Source organism: Leptopilina boulardi, unplaced genomic scaffold (genome assembly GCF_019393585.1).
Source record: "Leptopilina boulardi isolate dan_hultmark-lab unplaced genomic scaffold, ZJU_Lbou_2.1 LbouV2_315, whole genome shotgun sequence".
NCBI classification, from domain to species: Eukaryota; Metazoa; Arthropoda; class Insecta; order Hymenoptera; family Figitidae; genus Leptopilina; species Leptopilina boulardi.
Window position 1 is genome coordinate 87412 of NW_026137880.1, and position 26109 is coordinate 113520.

Below are 26109 nucleotides of genomic sequence, written 5' to 3' on the forward strand. Positions count from 1 at the left end.
TTAATTTAAGTGACGCAGATTTTAAAATTATTGATGAAGAAGGAGAAATGCTAAATGATAATCATATTTATGAATTTGAAAAATTGTTGAGAAGAGAATCTAATTCTAGTTTCAACATGCAAAGTACCATGTATTTAAATATGCTTGATCAAATTTGTTCTATTAAAAAAAGTCAAAAGCATATTCAAATACTTTTTAGTGGTTCTTGTGTTGCCAGTCATTGGATATGTACTTATTACAATGGAGCAAGACTATATATTTATGATAGTCTTAATTTAGGTTGTTTAAATGAGGATCAAATGAAATATTTAAATAGATTATATCCTTATCAACCTCCAGTAGTTTTTGCAACAGTGCATCAACAACCGAATGGTATTGATTGTGGTTTATTTGCAATTGCAACATTAGACATAAAGACATTAGATAATAGGCATTTATTTGTTGAATATGATTGGAAGTGTCTTTATAAAAATCGAGTAAATGAACTCCGTTACAAAAAAACAAATTCTTCTAATTTTTCTAATATTACCAATGATGATATAGATAAGAGTAAAAATAATAATTCAAACTCTCTAAAAAGGCTTGTGCGTTCTTTAGATGAAGATAATGAGAAAAAAATTAACCAGCGTATAAAAAGTACTAAAAGAAACAGAAAACTGAGGCTTAAGGAAACGATAGAAAAAAAGAATGCAGACAAGAGATAGATAAACTTAGGAAACGGAGTTTTCGTAGAATAAAAATCGAAAATGAAGAAAGAATAGACCAAAATATTTTATGTAAAAAGGCGAAATTTTTATTAGACAGTCAGTTAAAAAAGAAAGAACGCCAATTGAAAGATTCAAGGAGTAAAACTAATAAAAAGAGTAATAAGAAGTTTAAAACATTAGGAATAGTTATTATTGCTTTTAATAAATTTAATGAAAAAATAATTTCACAAAATTATTTAGGTTTGATGAACGTTAAATGTAAGCATTGTAATTCGTTAAACTTCTTGTGTGAACAGCCGTCAGATAAAGAATTTAGTAGTTGTTGTCATGAGGGTAAAGTAAAGTTAGATGATTTAACTGCTTATCCCGATAAATTAATTAAATTTTATGTTTTTCGTATACACGGTCAGATCTATCATAATACATATTCTCTTCCTCCAAATCAAGATGATAGAAGTATATTCGGTCAGTTGTATATAATTGATACAAGTGAATCTGTTCAGGAAAGGTTAAGCTACCTAACGGACGATTCACCCATGACAGAGCTAAGTGTCTGAAGCATCTTGTGGGAATTAATTTCCCAGACTTCAGAGAATCAGAGCACAGCAAAAGGACAGTAGTATGTTCGTTTACCTTTAGTTAAAATCATGAGAGCAAGTATAGCTCTAGGTTACACTCCTGAGGCATTATGCCAGGTGCGGTAAAAGGGGCCATTGAAAGATGGTCTAGGAGATGTCACGAGAGAGAGTGGGCGGAGACTACTGTGGGTAGACAGGCCAAGGCTCTGTTGGGATTAAAACTCAACAGGCGTTTTGCCGAGTCCCTTCTAAAACTCAACAAGATCAGAGTTAGAGCAGTGGTCAGGCTGCTCACGGGACATGGCCTCATGAACTACCATCAGCACAAAATAGGTAGAAACGTTTCACCTAGATGCAGATTGTGTAACGCGGAAGAGGAATCTTCTACTCATATTTTATGTCACTGTCCAGCTTACGCTGCAGGGAGACATCAATGCTGGGGCTATGCCTTTGTAGACCCAGATAGGATTCGCGACCTCTCGGTAGAAGAGTTACTGGACTTTTGGAATAAGACAAGAATCTAAAGAGGGAGACTAGGTTTAAGCTTACCGGGGTTAGGTGCAATGGGTTTTGCGACTTAAGTACCAACACTCCTCCTAAGGGACTTCGGTATAAGCTTATTTTAGATTAGATTAATACAGTACTCATTTTAATTTCCTTTCCTCCTTTTAATTAAATAATTTTGGATTTCTTTTCAAATAGATAATTCGAAGGAACCCTCTTTAACTTTAACTAACTTTCGTCTAATAGTGGTTGCGACCAAATATTTAAAAAATCTAGTTGTAATATATGTGAAACTTGGTAATTCTCTAAGTTCATTAACCATAATATTATGGTAAAAATTTTATTCCCTTTAAAAATATTAAATATCAAAAGTAGGAGGTTCACAATGTGTTATCGTAACCTTAAATTTTTCAATTTTTTAAAAAACATTATTGAAAAACTATTAAAAATTATATGTTGGAACTCACCAAAAACATAAATCATTCTATTCTCCACACAGGAACGAAGGAATTATTACAAAAATTTATTATTTTTGGATAATATATGAATTTGAAAAAAAATTTCTTGAAATAATTTCAAAATTTTTATTTACTTGTAATTTTTTTATTAGTGCTCCAAAAAAATTGAGGTTTTGCACATTCATTTTTAATAATATTCTTTACCATCCATTAAAATTTCACGAAGGTGTTGTGCTTCGTTTTGGAGATTTTTTAAAAATTTGATCTCAACCACTATTAGACGAAAGTCAGTGGACTGACCCTTCCATGGATGACGGGTACCACTTAAAATGTTAGTTCTTAACGAGAAAAGAATATGCTAATAGTTGAAATTTGTCATATTAATTGCCATCAAAACATAACCTCAAACATAGATGTTATCTAACACTGTTCAATAATTGTTATACATATGTACACTGGCTAACACTACACGATCGCTACACATTTTTTTCCGTTGTAAACGCAGCTTTGAACAATTATACGAAAATAAAACAAAAGGCCTTTTCTTTTCTAGATATTGGCTATGAGAGTTCTAATCTGTGATAACGTAAAGGTTCTCAACCTGTGTATAAATGTATAGCTAAAGGTAGAACACACCTTCGGCAGCCTCCCACCACGCAGAAAACGTATTGGAGTAAGAAAGAAAGAAAATTCCAATTTAAATCTGTTGACTCTTTGATTGGCTCTTACATATGTGACCGTAGCAATAATTTCGTTGACTTTTAAGACTTTTTTGAAGTTTTTACCACGTCAGGTTAAAGAAAAAAATTATATTAAACACCCATAAAAACACGTTTTTGGGGGTTTTAAGCCCCACTCTTTTCAAATTCCTGACATGGTAGGCAATTTTAAGACCCGGGATCGTGTTCAGCGCTCAAAAATACATTAGAACCATTCTGATATCAAGATAAAAGAAAAAAGTTTTATTTTGAAGGCATCTGTGATTTATTACGTTTACTGAAGCCATATATACAAATTTGCATTACACTTATGACCATTACACTGTTGACATTTTGCTCGTTTTTCGCTTATAAAATGAAAACGGATAACCGTTTTCGATAACTTATATCGACGGGGTTGGTCTCATTCGAAAGAGAATCAAAAAATACATCAAATTTCATAATGATATAAAATTCAAAATATTTACTTTCCATTTTCAAGGCGTTACACTGTTGACAGAAATTCAATTACGAAAGTGTTTCGGCTTTTTCTGCCTCCATGACAAACGAGCAGATTTATACTTATATCGTTTTCGTTTTCATCACACACTTCGTTGTTGTGTTCTGCTGCTTATGCGATGGTAAAGAAAATTTTTTGATCATAAGGTAATTTCAATAGCAGGTAAAAGGAGGAAATTCTGCCGGTAAAACATAAAAATACAAAAGTGAGGGACAAGTCATTTTCATTTTCTGGAAATTGTATAAATTGTATTTCTTGTAATTATTTTTCTACTTGGTTTGCACTTACAATATAGTGCATTTTATATGAAATATTAGCTTCTATATTATTATTTTTTTTATTTTGATCTCTTCACGTATACCCTTTTTGGGTTTTTACTATGTCGGTTAGCTTCTATATTAAAATTTAATCGAAACAAAATACTGTCTGTCAGAAATAGAAATTGACGATTTAATTAATGAAAATAGGCTAGTTACTGTCAATAATAAAAATTTAGGTTTTAATTAGTTTAAATTAATTAGACTATTTAAATGGACCCCGAATATTATTTATGGCATTATTCAACACTTCAACCTCGATACGGTGAAAATTTATATTCGCCAAGTGGAAATGCTTTGTATTTAGACATTTCTCAAAATGTTCGCAATTTTTCTGAGAATATTGAGAATAACCTGGAAAACCAAAATATTACTGGTAAATCAATACACATTTTATTAACGTCTAATTTTTAATTCATGAAAACAAAAGTATTATCTAGCACATTTTTACAATCGAACCTTTAGTTGCTTTATTATTTTATTTTGTAAAATAATTTAATTATCCGTTAGATCTGGCTTATCAGGAAGAAATATCACAATATAATAGAATAGAAATAAATATAGAAATAGAATATGTAAATAACAACAGAAATCAAAATATCAATTGTATATGAATGAAATATACATATACATATATAAATTTCAATGAATATATAGTGTCCACGCTAATTATTGTTTTGTCAGTCAACAACAACTTATATTCTTTGGGAACCAAGGATGGACGTTTAAAACAAAACTACAGCAGAAATCAATTCACTGTATGTAGACAAAAAATTATCTCGCCTACGGAAGTTCCGGATATAGCGAAATCTTTGCGAGAAATAGTGAATTTGCAATCCTTGACTGGCGGTCAAGGATTTAAAAGATGCTCTTGCAAAGGCAAATGTGACACGAAAAAATGTAGTTGCAAGCGGGAGATTTTTTGTGTAATTCTAAGTGTCAATGTAGTGGCCCTTGCAAGAATAAATAAAAATATTTTTTTACAGATCAAAATTACAATATTGCTTTTTCACTTTGGCCAAAACGATTTGGTGATTGTGTACATTGACCGGTGAATGTGCACATTAACCACAAAATCTTATGATATTCTCACATTTACCGACCTACGAACGCCCAATTCGGTGAATCTGCACATTCACCAATTATGCACTTTAATCGTAACATATACACTATAAAAATCTGAATTCGGAAACGGCTCTTATGGAGCGGTCACATGAGTGTAAGCGAGAAATAGTCAGTTTTTCTTCCGTCTCACAATCATGTCGCCCCCTTGCCCCGTCAGTCTGCAGGCAGTCGAGCTGTGACCGTACCATTATTTCCCTATTATACACTTTGGCCGTTTTCGAAATGAGATTTTTAGAGCACTTTTTGTAAAATGTATACTCAGAAAATTTGTTGAACAAATGCCCTTGTTTTTCCGTATGAAAAAAAGCACTCATGGGATTTACATTTGGACTTGCACTTGTACTTGGCTTTCGTTGCAGACCACTTTTCCCAAAAAATCCCACTTTAATTAATTATTTATAATCATACAGAAAGTATTCAGATCCTATTAGGCGTAGATACCAGTAGGTTTTGTTTTTATTTGAGTCCCGTCGATAATAAATAAATCCATTGTACAACAACTTTCTGCCACCCCTAGAAGAAACTATGATTTCTGGTTCAGCCATTTTCACGCTGAAAAAGTAAAACTACTATAACTGCTTGGCCAATGACATAAAAAGAGACCAAAGACATTTGGATAAAATTTTTTATTGATTTCCTACCTTCTGTGGAGCCACGAAATTAAAAGTCACGAACCAAAATGGAAATACGAAATTTGGAAAATTAGTAAATGTTGTTCTATAAATTGAGTAAATCAAAAAAACTTTTAGAATTGTACACAAAATTTTGGAATATTACAGTAATTTTTCAAGTTGAACACAACAAATTTTGACAACCTCTTATTCAGAAGGTTACAAACAAACTAACTGTCGAAGACGGTCATGCAGTGTCATTTTTTTGGCCACAAAAGACAAGGACACTGCATAATTCTCGAGTATAAAGGCCTTTTTCGAATATGTTCTTAAATTTTTGCATTGCGTGACTGACGCATTGGTTTGAAGGCGCAGTGACATCATCAAAGTATTGATGCCAATCGCGAACAGAAAGTTTGGTTTATAATTTTAAAACTTTGAATTTTTTAATTATAAATATTTTGTTCATCAAGTTTTCTTTAATTCAATTAAATTTATTAAAAGTTGTCGAGAAAAACGTGCATTAAAAATTGTAAAGTTAGAAAACAGGGATAAGATAAGAATCATAAACGAAACTTTTTGTTCGCGATTGGTATCAATGTTTGATGACGTCACTGCGCTTGCGAACCATCGCAACGTAAACATTTAGGAATCTATTGAAGAAAGGTTTAAACTTTATCAAAAATACGCTAAAAAACTCAATTCGGAAATGGCTTCTTTGTTTTTCTACAACTGTTTCCGAATTGGGATTGTTAGCGCATTTTTGATAAAGGCGATTCCAGAATAGGTGCAAAAGCCAAGTGAACAAGTACAAGTCCAAATGCAAATCACACAAGTGCAAGAGAGATAGATAAACTACCAATCTCTTCGGCACTCATAACATTGGCACTTGTACTTGTACCTCCATCTAGTGTGCACGAAAAATACCAATTCGGAAACGGCCTATCAAAATTGCGCAAAAAAAACCTCAATTCGGAAACGGCCTCGACGAAATTATTGCTACGGTCACATATGTAAGAGCCAATCAAAGAGTCAACAGATTTAAATTGGAATTTTCTTTCTTTCTTACTCCAATACGTTTTCTGCGTGGTGGGAGGCTGCCGAAGGTGTGTTCTACCTTTAGCTATACATTTATACACAGGTTGAGAACCTTTACGTTATCACAGATTAGAACTCTCATAGCCAATATTTAGAAAAGGAAAGGCCTTTTGTTTTATTTTCGTATAATTGTTCAAAGCTGCGTTTACAACGGAAAAAAATGTGTAGCGATCGTGTAGTGTTAGCCAGTGTACATATGTATAACAATTATTGAACAGCGTTAGATAACATCTATGTTTGAGGTTATGTTTTGACGGCAATTAATATGACAAATTTCAACTATTAGCATAATCTTTTCTCGTTAAGAACTAGCATTTTAAGTGGTACCCGTCATCCATGGAAGGGTCAGTCCACTGACTTTCGTCTAATAGTGGTTGAGATCAAATTTTTAAAAAATCTAGTTTTAATATATGTGAATTTCGTAACCTTAAATTTTTTAAAAACGCTATTATTATAAAAATATTAAAAATTAGATGTTGGAAATCACGAAAATCATAAATCATTTTATTCTGCACACAGGAACGAAAGAATTATTACAAAAATTTATTATTTTTATATAATATATGATTTTGAAAAAAAATTTCTTGAAATATTTTCAAAATTTTTATATGATTATAACTTTTTTGTCGGTGCTCCAAAAAAATTGAGGTTTTGCAAATTCATTTTTAATAATATTCTTTACCTTCCATTAAAATCTCATGAAGGTGTTTTGCTTCGTTTTGGAGATATTAATTTTCAAAATTTTTTTTAAAAAAGGTTAATTGAAAGACTTGAAGTTAACTGATCAATTTCAAATCTCTACTTATTAATATATTTTTATAAAAAATGTAGCGATTTAAAATTGGTCAGTTAACTTCAAGTCATTTAATTAACATTTTTAAATAAAAAATTTTGAAAACTAATATCTCCAAAACGAAGCAAAACACCTTCGTGAGATTTTAATGGATGGTAAAGAATATTATTAAAAATGAATGTGCAAAACCTCAATTTTTTTGGAGCACTAATAAAAAAATTACAAGTAAATAAAACTTTTGAAATTATTTCAAGAAATTTTTTTTAAAATTCAGATTTTATCCAAAAATAATAAATTTTTGTAATAATTCCTTCGTTCCTGTGTGAAGAATAGAATAATTTATTTTTTTGGTGAGTTCCAACATATAATTTTTAATAGTTTTTCAATAATGTGTTTTAAAAAATTGAAAAATTTAAGGTTACAATAACACATTGTGAACCTCCTACTTTTGATATTTAATATTTTTAAAGGGAATAATATTTTTACCATAATATTATGGTTAATGAACTTAGGGAATTACAGAGTTTCACATATATTACAACTAGATATTTTAAATATTTGGTCGCAACCACTATTAGACGAAAATTAGTTAAAGTTAAAGAGGGTTCCTTCGAATTTTTGATTTGAAAAGAAATACAAAATTATTTAATTAAAAGGAGGAAAGGAAATTAAAATGAGTATTGTTTTAAGTTTAATAATGTTTAGGTGTAATTATACGTGTAATATATACTTTGAAACTTTTTTGAAATTTGAAGAATTGTTATGCACGTAATTACAGTGAATAAAGATGTAAAAAGTCTTATTTGACTACCAACTAAAACAAATTGGGAGTAAGCGAAAAGAATTGTTGGTAACATAAGCTGAATTCGGTTTGGCAAAAAAATCGAATTGGTGCGTTACGGTGAATTATTTTTTTCTTACCGTGAATTCTTTTCTCTTGAACATTTGAATTGACGTTTGTTTATTGGAGTTTGCATTATAAATGAATACAATAAATGTTTCAAAGTGTAAAAAAGCCGATTTGAAAAAAGAAATATATAATTTTTTAAAAAGAAATAAAAGAGATTTACCGACAATTTTACCATGAGAGTGGTACTCATATGGTAAATTTATCATATGAACTCTACACACTTGATAAAATTGTCAGTGAATCTGTCACATTTCTCTTTTATTTTTTTTTAAATTATATAATTCTTATTCCAAATCGACTTTTTTACACTTCGAAACATTTATTCTATTCATTTATAATGCAAACTCGAATAAACAAACGTCAATTCAAATGTTTAAGTGAAAGGAATTCACGGTAAGAAAAAAATAATTCAGCGTAACGTTCCAATTCAGTTTTTATGCCAAACTGAATTCAGCTTATGTTACAAACAATTCTTTTCGCTTACTCCCAATTTGTTTTAGTTGGTAGTCAAATAAGACTTTTTACATCTTTATTCACTGTAATTACGTGCATAACAATTCTTCAAATTTCAAAAAAGTTTCAAAGTATATATTACACGTGTAAAAGGTAATAAAATATTTAAGAAATATCAAAGTATCTGATACCCGTGTAATTACACGTGAACAAATTCTTGAAATTTCAAAAAAGTTTCACAGCATGAATCACATGTGTAAAAAATATTCGAGAAATATAAAAGTATCTATTACATGTGTACCAAAATTCAAGAAATTTAAAAAAAAAACCTTCAAGGTAAGAATTACATGTGTTTATAAAATATTCGAGAAGCATCAAAGTATAAAATACACGTGTAAAAATTTGAAAAATATTTAAGAAATGTCAAAGTATAAATTACAAGTGTACCAAAAGTTATGAAATTTCAAAAAAGTTCTAAAGTATAAATTACATATGTACACGTTCAAAAATTTATAAAGTTTTCGAGAAACATCAAAGTATAAAATACACGTGTAATTACACGTGTAAAAGTTTAAAAAATATTTGAGAAATGTCAAAGTATAAATTACACGTGTAATTAGACGTGTACCAAAAATCATGAAATTTCAAAAATGTTTTAAAGTATAAATTACATGTGTAATTAAACGTGTACCAAAAATTATGAAATTTCAAAATGTTTTAAAGTATAAATTATACGTGCAAAAGTTTAAAAAATATTTGAGAAATGTCAAAGTATGAATTACACGTGTATTTACAAATGGAATTTTCTGAAAAATAACTTTCAAATTAAAGTTCAAATTACACGTGTAATTTTTTTATAGGGGAAAGTGTAAACATGATGCTCATGGAGAATAGACTACAATCTTCCATACATGTGCTTCACTAAAGTGATGCCAAGATTTGTTGGAATTATTGTAATTGTTTATTAATTTTGGTTCTTTAAAAACTTGAAAGTAAACCACTTGTCGTTGTTAAAAATGTACCGTAAACTGAGGTAAAGTCGGCGTTTGCGGGTAAAGTCGGCCGGCGCTTTAAACACTTAAATATTGTATTTCATTTATTAATTTACATAAATTCTAACTACATTTTTAATAAAACTCAGATTTCTTCTGGAAAAAAGTAATAGTTAAACTTTAAAATGATTTAAAGCGCCGGCCGACTTTACCCTCAAACGCCGACTTTACCTCATTTTACGGTAGTTGCTTAATAATGTATGATATTCTAATATTTTATTTGCGATGTGAAAATTAGTGTTTAACTACTCGAACAGTATGTTCTGTCCTATATGGGTTAATAACACAGAGAGAAGATCATGCAACGTAGGTTCTACTTCTTTAAAGTTGTCGCACTTGTAAATATAGCAAAAAGTTGTAATTGAAAATTCTCGAGTTTTTGGTAATCGCTTTTGTAAATATGGCCATTTGCATACTGCTTGAACAAAATAATTTATATCCAATCGACTAAAAGTTGTCGGTAACAAGGGGATACCTACTGACATTATTATTTGGTAGCTACGGCTTAAGTAGTCCTGACAATTGTCACATTCAGCTGTGACACATATGCCACTGCAATTAAAATCTCATCTCCGAAATCAGAAACTACAGTTTAAGTCGATTTTACGCGTTTTTTATTCCATTAGAAAACTTTACTATGCTTACCGTATCTTGCTTTGTGGTCAACATAATTAGAAAGCTGAAAAAGTAATGTTTTCCGATCTAAAACCACAAGAATAAAAAAATACTGCTGAACTTTTCTTGCCATGTGGTAAAATTAATCTATTGGCTAAACTTGATACTACATCAATGCATAAGTCAGAATCCCAATTTTCTTCTTGTGCGTTTTTGTACAATTTCTTTAATTTTGAGATAAGAATAAAATTTTGTTAGGGTTTTTCATATAACTTAATAAGGGGCAAACAGAACTCTCATCAGAACTCTTGTAACTCAAACCGTGTCAAACAGAACACTAATAAGAACTCATGAAATTCAATTTAATAATATTTATATTTTTTGTAATTTCAAATATTCCTTAATGAGGGTCAAACAGCATACCTATTAGAACTCTTGAAAATCAGATTGAAATTGTGACAGAAAATTCTTTTATTGAAACTTAACACTCAAATTTTGAATAAAGTCGACATTTAGGGTCCTTTTGGTTATCAATTCGATCCTGGAGATCCATGATAAATGAAACGCATGCGTTTAACGGGACGCCGTAAAACTGCGTGCTTGTCGGGCACATGGCACTTTTGGATCGATCGTTAATATCAATAGACGTGAAATCATATATTTGAAATGTGACTTGAATGTGAGTAAGTGATTCGCATATTGTGTCGACTTAGAAAGATTTAAATACTAATAAACAAATCTTTTACTGGAAGTTCTTCTTCATTTCTCATGCAAAAAGCAACTGCATCAAATAGTGGATCAATCGTTAATGGATTTTTTTAATATGACTGCAGCAAATAAAATAAAAAAAAGTTAATGTGTGTATTACCTTTGTGAACTGGCATTATGAGATATTTTTTTCAACGTGATAGAGTAATAGCAACATGTGCCCCTATAAAGTCAGAATTTGCTGATTTGAAAAAAATATTTTACACGACAAATGCGGATAGACTAATTTTCTTTTCTTCATATTGAATATTTGGATAAAAAGTTAAATTAGCAGAGTCGAAGACAGGTCCTAAAAAAATTATTGTCGCTGACAGTAAAAAAAAACCTTAGACAAACGGTAATTCAAGGCCTGTTTCATAGGAGAAATATGAAATTTTACCTGGAGAACCAGACTCTACTTCTACAATAAATATAGGAACTTTTGAATCTTTTTTAAGTGAATTACCTCCACGAAAAACTTCTACGCCAATGGAAATAGATTTTAACACTAATGCTAACAATAATGTTCCACGAGAAACTTCCACGCCAGTGGAATCAGATTCCAGAACTGATGTTAATAATAACAGTCAGGAATTAGAGTACAATATATTAAATGAAAATGAAAATTGGAGAGGTGTGGGAAGAGAAGACGAAATACCTGTGAAAAAGAGAAAAACAAAATACTTATCTCTAACACCAAAATGTAATTTTACATAACACTTCCGCGTTTGATAGCTTAATAAAAATAGTTACCAATGTTATAGCAAACTACGAAAGTTATAAAGCCCTATGAAAAACGTCATAATTCCGATTTATCAAATTTCACAGGAAATTCTTCAAAATGGAAAAATAACGAATAAAATCAACAAACATCCTCATGGATATTGCAGCTGAAGATCTGTCAATTTTTAAAAGTACACAGACACGCAAAGTACTCACAATAGATTCAAAATGCAATGTTGCAGATGGAATATAAATATCTTACATTAGCAATAAATATAGTTGTTATTCTTTTGAATCAAATGCAACATTTACAAAACGCTGTCGATGACATACAAAATAAGGGACAATCATATATAGATGCCAAAAATGTTCGATATCAAATCAATGCGTAACTCAATATGCCTCTCAATACAAAAGCATCATTATCTTGCTCCGGATCAAATAGATGTTGTAAAACATCCTCTGAATTTGCATTTTTTCAGAAGATTTGAAGAAAAATGGAAACAATATTTACGCATTACATTTAACAAAAAGTTTGAAAAATTTGCTGAGCACTGATGTTGTTTCATTTACAGATCTTAAAACAAAATCAGGAAAGAAAAGTAGTGAAGCCTCTTTTCAAGAGACTTCAATTTCACCAAAAAGAAGAAAATTAATATCAATTGAGGAAAAATTCACAAGTGAAGAAATACAAGAAGCTTTTTGCGAAACTTAAGAATAAGTGGAAAAAAGACAGTTGCAAATGAAATAATTGCAATTTTAAATAAAAATAATATTGAGGGTATACATTTTACCGAAAAATCTGATCTAAATTCCTGTAAACAATACTCTCCAGAAGAAGCTTTGGCTTTAATAGAGCAAATCAAACTTTCAAAATATCAATATAATTTTATTCGTTTGCAGGCCAAGCAAAGAAATGTTAATATTTACCCTTCCTATATAAATATATTAGAGGCTAAAAAAGAATGCTATCCTTTTAATATTTATATAACTGAAGAAGGAGGTAATGTTAAAATTCAGTCTCTTATTAAATATACGGTTAATAGGTTATTCTTAAATGCAAGTTTGAGCCCTCCAGTGTCAACCAACAGTTCTGAAATTTTCTATTTCGACTTCGAAATTAAGTATGGCATCGATGGATTATCGAGTACATCAAGATATAACCAAAAGTTTGATAATAAAAATTTATCCGATGCATCGATTCTTACATCATCAATGGTACCTATCTGTCTTAAGCAAAAAGATACTACAAATGTTGTTTGGATGAATCCACACACTTCTTCACCAAAACGTTGCATACCAATAATGCTGAAATTTGCTAAGGAAAATTCTGAAATAACAAAGTTTGAAATAAAAAAAATTCAAACACAAATTGACAATCTGGAACCAACAACTATTATTTTGAACTGTGGATAGAAACGAACATGAAATTAACAATGGTTGATGAAACAATTTGTCAAACTCTGTCCGATACTCCATCCAGTTCTTCTTGTTACATCTGTGGAGCAAAGCCGTCGGAAATGAACAATCTACAGCGTGTAAAGGAAAAGGCGGAAGTGGAAGATTTCATGAATTTCGGTCTTTCTACTTTACTTGCTTAGAAATTTGCAAGTGGTAAGTACGACAGGCTGATAAGGAAAAAATGAAAATTGCAAAAATAAAAATTTGTAGAGAATATAAAGAAAGAATAGGGTTAATCATTGATGAACCAACTCAAGGATCAGGCAATTGGAACTGTGGTAACACAGCACGAAGCTTTTTTACTGATATTGACCAAACCGCAGAAATAACTGAAGTAGATAAAGAATTGATTAAAAGATTTTCTCAAACGCTGCAAATGCTGTCTAGCAGCAGAAAAATCTCGCCCTCTTTTTTCGAAGAATTAGGGTTAAAAAACGCAGAACTTTACGTCACGCTGTATCCATGGTTTTACATGCCTTCTTCACTTCGCAAAATATTTGTTCATGGGGGAAAAGTCATGAGAAAATTTTTCTACCAATTGGAATGTATCCTAAAGAAGCCTCTGAGGCCCGAAATAAAGAAAGACATAAAATACATTCAACATTTCAGTACTAGAAAAATCTCTCGCTATCACACAATGGAAGATTTAATGAATAAACTTTTTGTTTCCTCAGATCTTTTAATTGCATCTAAAAGGCCAGAATGGAAAAAAGAAGACAAAGAATTGGATGAAGAATTAGAGAAACAAATAAAAAAATTCGAAAATTTACAAGTGTGCTAATTTGAAATCACATTTGTGATCAGTGACGCTAAAAACCATATTAATGTCATTTTCGTGGAGAAAATGATTTGACAGCTATCAATCTGCCAATTTGACATTATATTTGTGATACACATTTATTTAAATGTTTATACCTTAAAATGTTACTTTATATGATTTTACTTTTTAATAAGTGCATCTAGGTGTTTTTTAAAGTAAAAAACATAAGGTTCTTTTCAAGAAGTAAATTTTTGTACAATATTTGTTTATTTATAAATTTTATGAATAAATAATTTAAAAATCGAAATCGACAGTTTTCTTAAAAATTTATCGCTAATTATTTTTAAAAAAAGAACATTAAAATCAGTTAAGATTTGTGACCTGTACCTGATTTTAAGCACTTAATTGAAATTTCAGACCACTGTGTGACACTCGGACGAACGCTCAACTACCAGTCAAGTAGCAGTGACAGTCTGTGGGCGGCTCACTGCTACCCGTCTACTATTAGAGCGTTCGTCCGAGCATCAGTTGAGTTATTTGATCGGGACCATTAATTATTTACCTTGTTATCCAAATTAGACGCACTGGTTAGTCGTGTTATACTATCAGAAGCAAAATTTGTATAGTCATCGTCAGATGCGACACTGTCGTAAAGAGGCTCATCATCTGACGCTTGAGAACCATATTTTCCTGATTGTTCTCTTCGTAGTGCTGATACCATGGGATCTAAAAGAAACAAAGATTTTTAATAAATAAAAAATTTCGAAAATTATTTCATTAATAAATTTAAAAAAACATTTAAAACCAAATAACCGTATTAACCCTTATCGTTTCAAATTATTATAAGTAGCCGTTTCAACGAAAAAGCAAAAATATTAGAAATTATATATGTTACGGTAAATGTACACAGTCCGGTAAATGTGCACATTGACCATGTTGTTTGGTAAAAGTGAATAATCCCATATTCAATGAAGAAATTTTGTACATTTACCAAGAAAATTGGTAAGTGTGCACAGTAACCATCGTATGTTGGTAAATGTAAATATTTTGTTTTATATCGATTTCAATTAGTTATGAATCAAAATAATACACAGAAATGAAAGGTTAGTAAGTACAATGATCAATTGTTTGAATATTGTCAACTTCAGTGATTATTTCAGTTTGCTATTGATAATAAAAGTACAAGTACAATTTTTATTCGTGAAGTTAAAATGACTGATATTATGGAAATGAAAAAAAAATTTAATGAATGTGCAGCAAAAATTATATTTAAAAAAAAAATAAAAATAATCCCAGTGATCAAAAAACCATCATTGTTTTAAAAACGTTCTATAAACGTTTTTAGAACGTTTCATGTCGCCAAATAATGTCCCAAAAACGTTTCATTGTTTTTAAAACGTTTTAGAAACATAGAACGTTCTTGGAACGTTATTTGGCAGACATGAAATGATGGTTTTTGCCCACTAGGATGTTTTACTATCCAGACAAGACTATTTAAGAATAATTCAAGAAGTGTATGGTGCAAAAGTAAAACAAAAAACTAAAAGTGATATTGATTTTCGTCGATTAAAACGCAATTTGACGTAATTACCGTTGGTAAAGAAAAAAAATTAATTTCACCTCTAATTTATTTCACTTTCTATTCTCTTTTTTTTTAATTCAGACTACCTTTCTTACTTTTGAGTTTTAATTGATTTCTAACTTTTACCAAACCGACTTGGTAAATGTGTACATTTACCGGTAAAAGTGGACAGAACTAAAGATTATATTATCTATACTCACATTTACCAACCTACAAACGTCTACTTTGGTAAATGTGCACATTTACCGGTAAATGTATACATTTACCAACTATGTACATTTACCGTAACATATACACATCGTGTACTATTGCTTCCTCGTGGAGGAAGCTTTGTAGTCCTTTCGTTTATAAAATTTTTAAACATGGTGAAAACAAATTTTCTTCTATATAGAAACATGTTATATGAGATCCAGATCAATTGTCCGGATGTATGTATGTTTGTGTGTGTATGTGAGTGTGGATCGTTTTGTGAACACCATATCTTTAACAGGTTTTAATGGATTTGGATAAAATTTGGAAGGCTTATTTATCGCATTAATCTCTCAAAAATGACAAGAGGATTTTTAAGAAAACCCAAAAAAATGTTATCGTGTTTCTTCTAAAAATTTTTTTAATTGAAAAAATTTTTAAATAGAAAAATTTAAGGTAATATATAATATAATCGTCTTTCTTACATCAAGACGAATCGATTGGTATATTTAAAGTATTGATTGAAATTTAATGAAATAATGAAAGTTAAAAAATCTAAAATTTATATTTTAGCTAAAAAATTTTGTGTTTATTAAAATTCAAGTTTATATATGCAATAGTTTTATTCCCTGCATTAAAACGAATCAATTGGTATATATAAATTATAGGTTTGATTTAAATTTTAAGAATTAATAAAAATTTAAAAATCAAAAATTCATGTTTTAGCTAAAAAATTTTGTGTTTTTTTAAATTCAAGTTAATACATAAAATAATTGAATTCCTTGCATTGAAACGAATCGATTCGTATATATAAAGTATATGTTACACCCAAAATGAATTAAAATTTTCTTAATTTTTTCAAAAAATTTAATTAATTTAAATGAGTTTTTAACTCGAAATGTTTTAAATCAATAATTGTATTGTAAATAACAAAAAAGAATATCTCAATGTTTTTGTGGTGAAAATATACATTTTTAACTTTCAAAAAAAGAAAAAAAAGATCGACCTTAAAAAAAAGTCAAAAAAAATTTTGATTTTCCAAAAAATGGGTCAAAATTTGAATTTTTAAAAAAATTTTGCACCATTCGAAAGAGCAGGAAAAAACCTTTCGAAAACATATATGATAAATTTTCTTTCTTCTTTCTGTTTGGAAGTTACTAATCTTCAAAAATTAACTGTATAAATTTTTCTAAAAAATTCAACCCCCTCCCTCTCCTACAGTTTTTAAAAATAGCTAACAATACTTCGTAGTTAAAGTACTCAACCCTAGGGCTAAACTATGAGCAAGTTACAGCCCGATCCAATCAACTTTTTTTATCACTTAGTACGCTAGAAGAAGTTTACCTCTTATGTATGTAATATTAATATTATTAATTATTATTAATTTCATTCCGTCCGCATCCCTACTATCTTTTTGGCGACAAAGACAAGAAGCGTAGGAGGGACAGATAGGAAAGTAACTTATATCTTATTGGTTAATAATAATTAATAATAATGACGAAAGGGTGTCCTGTTTTCTTATTGGCTGTTTATCTCTCCTAACTTTCAATATACATTTTATTCTCTTATCAACGTTAAATTGTTAGTTATTTTTTTATTCATGTAATAAAAAAATTTATTTCTTCTTTTGTTTTTAATATATTTATTAAAAAAATATACATATTAAATAATATTTTAATTTAACGATATTTGCTGCCGAGAGAGAAAGAATAAAAGATGGAAAGTAACGGCTATCTTATTGGTTTAAAAAATAGCATCCTGTTTTTTTATTGACTTATTATTTTTCCTAACTTTAAACATGCATTTTATTCTTTTAATAAACTTAAATTATTTGTTTTTCTTGTTCAATTATATTAATATAATTAATTAATTTATTATATTTTTAATGGAAGAAAAAAAATATTAGTATTAATTTCTCAATGCCATATATTTAATAATAAAGATATTCAATAGTATAAGGGGACAGGCTCGATTTTCATTGTCCCCTCTCGCAGCTGAAAATTCTTTGCATGAGCAAAAATACATTAAACGTTTAAGCGTATTTTGTGTAAAGAAACTTAGGATTTTTAACTGTAAATGATTATTTTGTGTGACTATTTTTTTTGAAGTGTAGTTCGTGTTATAAAGAAAATTTATTTCTTTTTCCTAATTTTTTGTTGACAATTTTTTATTTAATGTGTTGTTTATTTAACAAAGTGAATTTACTTATTTATTTTTCTTCTTCGATAATTAATTTCTTGTGTTTGAAGAAATTTTTTTTTCTGGATTAAAATTGTTTTTTTAAAGCAGGTAACAGATTTTTTGTAATTTATATAAAATTATCTACATATGCTTATGATTTCATGAATTATATAAGATTTAAGAATTAAGAAATCATGGCGAACAGAGAAAGGTATGTCACTTTAAGTAAAAAATGTAATATAATATTATGGCGATTCAAATAGTTGAAAAGCATAGTCAAATACTTTTTAGTGGTAATCGCAATTGTGTTCATTGAATTTGTACTTATTTCGATGGAGAAAGACTTTATGATTTTGTTAGTCTAAATGATATACCCAGTTTATTCAGTCAATTTTTTTACGAGGGGCGAGGGTCCAAACATAAATAGAGCCATTTTTATTTCAGTTAGTAAAATTATCTAAATTTTTTATTTCAAATTGAGATTGGCGTCTAGTGACTTTTACCTACTTCGTCAGACATTTTGGTTTTTATTTCTCTTTCTATCGTGTTAATTAAACAAAGGCGAAAAAAGAAAATGGTAGTCAGAAGTATGTAAATTCCAGATGGTGTATTGAAGTTTAGGCAATCCCAATAGATTCACATCGTAATATTCTCATTTATTTATCATATAATAATATTCTAAAATGATTTAGTCAATACTATGTTTATAAACAACTTTTATTGGCGTCCAGAAACTGGTGTCATTTGTCCAAAGATGGACGGTTTCAGTTTTTGGTTTCCAGTCAAGCGAAGTAAACTTGAATTTGTTATTCAATTTGTTTAATGTCAAAATCTTGCAGTATCTTGTAGGGTGTCGTGGGGTGATGTGCAACATTTTTTTCATTGATCGGAAAACACTTTAAAAAATCAATTTTTTTAATATGTTATGATTCTATTGTTTAGAGGAAGTGAAATACTGTAAATATAAATTATTAGATTTTCAGAATTTTGATTTGTCCTTAAGTTTTTTCGTATTTTCAAAATCGTCCATTTTGTCATTTTCAAAATTTTTTGGGGTGATGTGCGACATAGGTAAAATTTAAGTTAAAAATGAATAAATATCGACATAATTCGATTTAACTGATAAATTTGGGCTTCTGAAATTACAATTAATCGAAGTCGGGTGAAAAAATTTAATATGATGCAATCAAACACTGAAAATTGAGAAGTTGAATAGAAGAACTCTTTGCTGTCTCCTATGTCTTCGAAAAAATCAAATGTCGGTTCAATGATCTAGCTTCTCAATTAAAAATTTCACCCAAGAAAATCTTTTTTTATTTGATTTTTTATCTATTTCTTATACACAAATTAAATCATAAAATAGCAAAAAATTAACGAAAAGAGAAAGTTGCACATCACCCCAAAAAAAGTGTTGCACATCCCCTTAAACACGCTATTTTGCTCGGTATTGCGTGATACCCACATAATGTAAATAATTTACAAAATCGTTTCAGAATATCAAAGGAACTTAAGGAGGTTCATCCCAAAATCGATTTTCTACAGATTTTTAAAAAATTTTTAAGATGTATTATTGACATCACTTTACATGTGTTGTTCAAATTTTATTGAATTTTACCGTATCATTTTCAAGATAAAAATTGATAAAGTTTGAAGTTTTACATGGGAACAGTGAAAAAACATGAAAAATGACCATGTTTTCATTAATTAAAAAAACGGTTCTACAGATTTTTTTCAAAAACTAATATGTTTTAAATTATGAGTTTTAACAGTTTTTACAAAAATATGAAATTTTTTTACCGTTTGGTTGTGAAGTAAATGTTAATCAAAGTTAGCAACTTTTGAACTTATCCCATGTAAATAAAAGAAAGAAGAGGAGAAACGGCAAATTAACCTCTAAATTGGCCAGTGGAGCTCAACTTTTATGGACTATAGCTGTCGGTTTTAAACTTACGGAAAACCCCTAATAGAATGAGTACCGCTTGAAGGGATGAACCTCCTTAATAAACTAACTATGCAAATATATTTACCTATAAAATTATTAAGAACAATGCGTGAAATAATCACCAATGTGAATCGCAAAAAAAACTTTGAACATGAGAAATGTTACTGTCTTTTCGTATAGTAAACCAGAGGGCGTGTTATCTCGTGTGTTATATATAAAAAAAACAAGCTACCGACAGATCCCCCCACAACACCCTATTCTTTTGAACAATTTTAAGTAAAATGGTTAGAGAAATTGTATTTAGCAGAATAAAAAACCCTTTTTTACACATTGATGGTATCTGGAATGGTAATTGCAAAATTATTTGATTAAAATCTACACAATATCATCAAATAACTTTTTGCGCAAAAAGAATTAATTGGATAAAATGTTAGTGGAATATAGTATGGTGGAGAATTGAAGTAGAGGAGAGATAGAGTAGTGAAAAAACTGTATTACTACTAGTCTTAATAAAGGTTGTTTAAAAGCGGATAAAAAAATATTTAAATAGATTAATTTCTTTTAAATCACCAGTAATTTTGGTATCTCTTGATCAGCAACCAGAAGGTAGTGTTGACTGTGGATTATATTAAATAGCATTTACGTCATCTTTTTATTTTAGTGTGATTATTGCAAAAATAGGTACTTTATTCTTTCTACACCCGGTGGTGCAGAAATTATTACTATACTCTTGAAACTTAAGAACTGATATTTTTAGAAGTTGCATGAACTGGTAGAGCAGTTAATCTTCTAAGAGGAAGACGAATCTTTCATTCGATTTTAAAATTTTCTATATCAATAAATAAAAATTTAACATGCAATATAAGTGGAATGTCAAAACACGATGAACATTTGAGAAGTGTCAAAATTATTTGCATTAAAATGACAGTGGCTTCCACAGAATCTGATTTCCGATGGAAATTTAATTGACGAATTATATTTATATATACATAAATATAATTTCTTATAAGTTATATTGATGCATAGGGTTTAATCACAATCATATTCGAAAATTGTATTTAATTTGTCAGCATTTGACGGTATGTAGTTTTTTATCGCATTTAAAATAATTTATTTTTAAAAAACTAATAATTTAACATTCATTTATATAATAAGAGATTAATAAATTCTAATGAGGAAACAAGTACCGGTTTTGGAACGTTAAAGATGTTTTTTATATATCTGTCCTATCCTAAAAAATTGCCTAAATTTTAAAGAAATTATAATTTCTTGTCCTAATTTTTTACAACATTCATTACATCACCATACTGATCCTAAATCTATTATTTTGTCTATTTGCCTAAATTCTCTTAACCTAGATCAAGTTAATTCCACCTTAAATACTTCTTGTAAACTCCTCGATTTAATTTGTATAAGTCTCAAGTCTCCATGCCATAGAGCTTCACCTTCAATAGTCCCTGAAGATCCGCATCACCCTGCTCTCAACCTTGAAATCATTCTTACTTCTGACAATAAGTTTCTAAGTTCTAAATTTGACACTTCTACATCCTTGTCGCCACCACCTACAAGATATAACTTTAAAAAAAGCTGACTTAACTGGTCTTTATGTATTTTTATCTGATGTTGATTGGTCATGCTTGAAATTACATAATGATGTAAATTTAGTTTGTGAAGAATTTCTCACTATTATATTTAATACGTTTAATAAATTTGTTCCAGTTTACAAAAAAAAGCAAAATTGTAGTCATCGTTATCCACCTTGGTTTGACCAATCAATAATTAATGACATAAACATTAAGAAAAAATTGTTAAAAAAAGACATTTATCCGAGTATAACGCTGAACAAATAAAGTTATTATCTAATTCCTTACATAAACGTATAAAAAAGAATCGTATTCAATACATTAAATCTGTTGAAGATGCCCTCAAAAATAACCCCAAGGAATTCTGGAGATTTGTTAATAGAAATAAAAAAAATTCGCCTATTCCTGATGTAATGTACAGTGATAATTTAATGCTAGATACACCTATTTCTATTGTGAATTCTTTTGCCGATCTTTTCTCTTTTCATTCGAAAGCAACTTTCTCTTCAATTAATGTATCAGATAATATTCAAAATTTAGAATATTTTTGTAATAACCCTTTCCAATTTAAGGAGCAAGAACTAACTAAGGCTGCTAAATCATTGAAAGCAACATTTGTTTCTGGTCCGGATAATATTCCCAGCTTCATAGTAAAGGATTGTGCATCAGTACTAGCTGAACCACTGACACTTATTTTTAATTAAGCCTTGAAATCAGGTATTTTTCCTCATGTTTGGAAAGAGGCCAAAATCATACCAGTGTATAAGGCTGAAGAGAAGTCCAGAGTGACCAATTATAGACCTATTGCCCTTTTGTAAAATTTTGCTAAAGTTTTTGATCGAGCAATTCTAAATTCAATACTGTCACCACTTATGAATATAATTATTGACGAGCAACATGGCTGCGTTCAAAATCGATCTATTCTTACTAACTTGGTTACTTTTACTCAAATAGTTAATACTGCTTTGCAAAGGGGATTACAGGTCGACGTTGCTTACCTGGATTTCTCAAAGGCCTTTGATACTATTGACCACCAAATATTAGCTAGGAAAATGGAAAACTTGGATTTGCCGAACAATATTACTAAATTGGTTTTAAACTACCTGGTCAATAGATCTCACCGTGTCACGATTGGACAACACTCTTCCTACGTATTTTTTCTAAGTTCTGGTGTTCCTCAGGCGTCTTCCCTTGGTTCCCCATTATTTAATTTATACATTAATGATCACGGTGAGCTTCGTTTAGGTTCAACCTAAACTGCATGACCCTTCTCAGGTTTTTTTTTATATCAATTCGGTGATGCCTCACGATCATTTTAAGACGAAAATTAAAATAATCGTTGGAGGGAAACTCAAATTATATTGATTTTTAAATTTTTTTTCTAGGTTATTGAAAATATTTTCATTAAAATACCGTTTGGTAAAATACTTATTGCTTCAAAAGCTACAATTTAACATAAAAATAGATTATATATAATAATTAAACCATTTTGATACATAGAATTAAGAAAATGTTTAAAAATAGTCGAAAAAACTGAAATTTTTCTAATTTTTTAAACTTTACTCCTTTATTTAACGTTATTTCAATAAAGTCATGTAGAAGTGAATTAAAGTACATAAAATTTCCTGTAAATCAAAAAAAACTCTTCTATCTATTACTGTTACAAAAATATGGTCATTTGAATTTTAAATTTAATGGATAAATAGTTAAAATTTAACATTAGGTCTAGATTATTTGGTAAAATTGTTTTCGCAGAACCTCATCTCAATTCCATAATATAATACGTATAAGAAGGTTTAATCTTGAACAGTTTCAAATTGAAAAAACTGATTTATCTCACTTACATCGAAAGTTACATTGGTTTAAAGAATGTCTATTTCTATAAGAGAGATTTGAGTAGTTTTTAAAAATCCGTTTATTTTGAAATATTTGTACCTTACCATTTACTTTTTAAAAAAGTAAATATTTTAAATATGATTATGTTGCATTTTTCAAAATAAACGGATTTTTAAAAACTACTCAAATCTCTCTTATAGAAATAGACATTCTTTAAACCAATGTAACTTTCGATGTAAGTGAGATAAATCAGTTTTTTCAATTTGAAACTGTTCAAGATTAAACCTTCTTATACGTATTATATTATGGAATTGAGATGAGGTTCTGCGAAAACAATTTTACCAAATAATCTAGACCTAATGTTAAATTTTAACTATTTATCCATTAAATTTAAAATTCAAATGACCATATTTTTGTAACAGTAATAGATAGAAGAGTTTTTTTTTTGATTTACAGGAAATTTTATGTACTTTAATTCACTTCTACATGACTTTATTGAAATAACGTTAAATAAAGGAGTAAAGTTTAAAAAATTAGAAAAATTTCAGTTTTTTCGACTATTTTTAAACATTTTCTTAATTCTTTGTATCAAAATGGTTTAATTATTATATATAATCTATTTTTATGTTAAATTGTAGCTTTTGAAGCAATAAGTATTTTACCAAACGGTATTTTAATGAAAATATCTTTAATAACCTAGAAAAAAAATTTAAAAATCAATATAATTTGAGTTTCCCTCCAACGATTATTTTAATTTTCGTCTTAAAATGATCGTGAGGCATCACCGAATTGATATAAAAAAAACCTGAGAAGGGTCATGCAGTTTAGGTTGAACCTAAACGAAGCTCACCGTGTGATGTAGTTTAAACACCGACTCTTATATTCTTATTTTCGCGGATGACGTGAAAATCTTCCGAATTATTTACTCTATTTCAGACGCTATTTCCCTCCAATCTGACTTAAATAATATTCTTTTATGGTCAAAAAATAATTTACTTCCGTTAAATGTTAAAAAATGCCATATTCTTTCTTATACTAGACGTAACGATCCTTTGTTCTATAATTATAAAATAGATGTAACTTTTTTGGAAAGTGTGATTTCCACTTGTGATCTCGGTGTGATTTTTGATAACAGATTGTTATTCAATGAACAAATATCTAATGTAGTGACATCGGCATCTATGGCTCTTGGTTTTCTCATCAGATCATCAAAAGGTTTTAAAAATCTATCTACTTTAATATTACTTTTCAATTCACTAGTACTTTCGCGTATATCTTTTTCTTATATTATTGCTAATCCTGTTTTTCAAAAATACAATGATGACTTGGAGAGAATTCAAAAGAGATTTCTGAAATTCTTGGCATTTAAATTGGATGGTTATTATCCCCTTCAAGGATCTGACTATGATTGTTTATGTAGACGTTTTAACTTCCGCACAATTGCAAACCGACGTATTTTTTTACTTCAGCCCTTTTCATTTTCAAAGTACTTAACTCTCAAATTTATGCTCCTCATATTTTATATATGATTAACTTAAGAATTCCTAACTTTTCAACCCGTAATTTCGAACCTTTTTATCTTGATACCCCAAGGAAATCATTTGGCACTACTACACCTATTTTTTATTCTTGTAATCATATCAACAAATTATTTTCTCAAATGAATCCGGACGTGGACTTATTTTTTTAATCGGCAAAAGTATTCACATCCACTCTTAATTCCTATATCGATTCTTTATAGTACCTACGACATTTGTATCGTGCAATCAGTTGCCAGTAAGGTTTTAACTATTATTTTTGTATCAGGTTTTTCATATTTTATTTTTCTTTGTACTATATACTTTACATATTTACTTCACATATTAATTATTTTATTTTTGTATTATCTATATTTTGTTAGTATCTCCTTTTAGTTACCCATATATGGTCCAGTAGGACTGCGGGAACTGGTGATGTAAATAAATAAATAAATTATTAATCATTAAATGTTCTTTCTTGTAATGAATAAAAATTTTAAATGTATAAATTTCATTCTAAATGTTTTGCTGTAAATCAAGAATGCTTTAAAAAATATTTCAAGGTTAGAGAAAAAAGAAGTCTGGCTGCTTTAGAGGGACAAATTAAGAGCGGTTCTTTTACACGACCATTGCCAGATAAGTTTGTTTTGAATGGAGGTACCAATGTATATTTTAAATTTCTAAATTTCCTTAAACTAATTAACCTAGCCTCTTTTTCAGAAAAGTTTGCAAGAACTACACGCGATAATGAAATACGATTTGTTGCTATTTATTCTAACACTTAAACTCTAAAAATATTGCTTTAATTAATATTAATATTTACACACGCCACTTTAAAGCGTTCTTGAGCACAAGCCTGCAATAATTCTGCTACCAACTTTTTGGTAAAACTTTTTCAATTTAAATTGCCTGAATCAAAAAAATTAAATATGATTTTATGTGTTATTACAATCTGTAGATATAGACACGAGCTTCTTAAAAAAATTTCAAATATCTTATTTTAACAAGTTTCTTTCTACAAGTAATTGACTTTTTATTATTTTTTGAGCTAATAAATGTAGGTAGTATTTATAACCAAACTAAATCAAAAAATTATTGACCAAAATCTTGTAGTCAAAGTCATAGCAAATTATTGAAAAACACGAGTTT

At 29.1% G+C, this 26109-nt stretch overlaps 1 protein-coding gene across 2 annotated transcripts in view; it reads right to left on the reverse strand.

Annotated features, from left to right (window-relative positions):
- Positions 1-26109, reverse strand: part of LOC127283904 (ARF GTPase-activating protein GIT1) — a 121966-nt gene that overhangs the window by 40026 nt on the left and 55831 nt on the right. For both annotated transcript variants that reach the window (XM_051309022.1, XM_051309021.1), the window contains one exon: positions 14693-14856. In XM_051309022.1, the coding sequence (XP_051164979.1) occupies positions 14693-14856 (164 nt within the window). The remainder of the gene's footprint in view (positions 1-14692; positions 14857-26109) is intronic.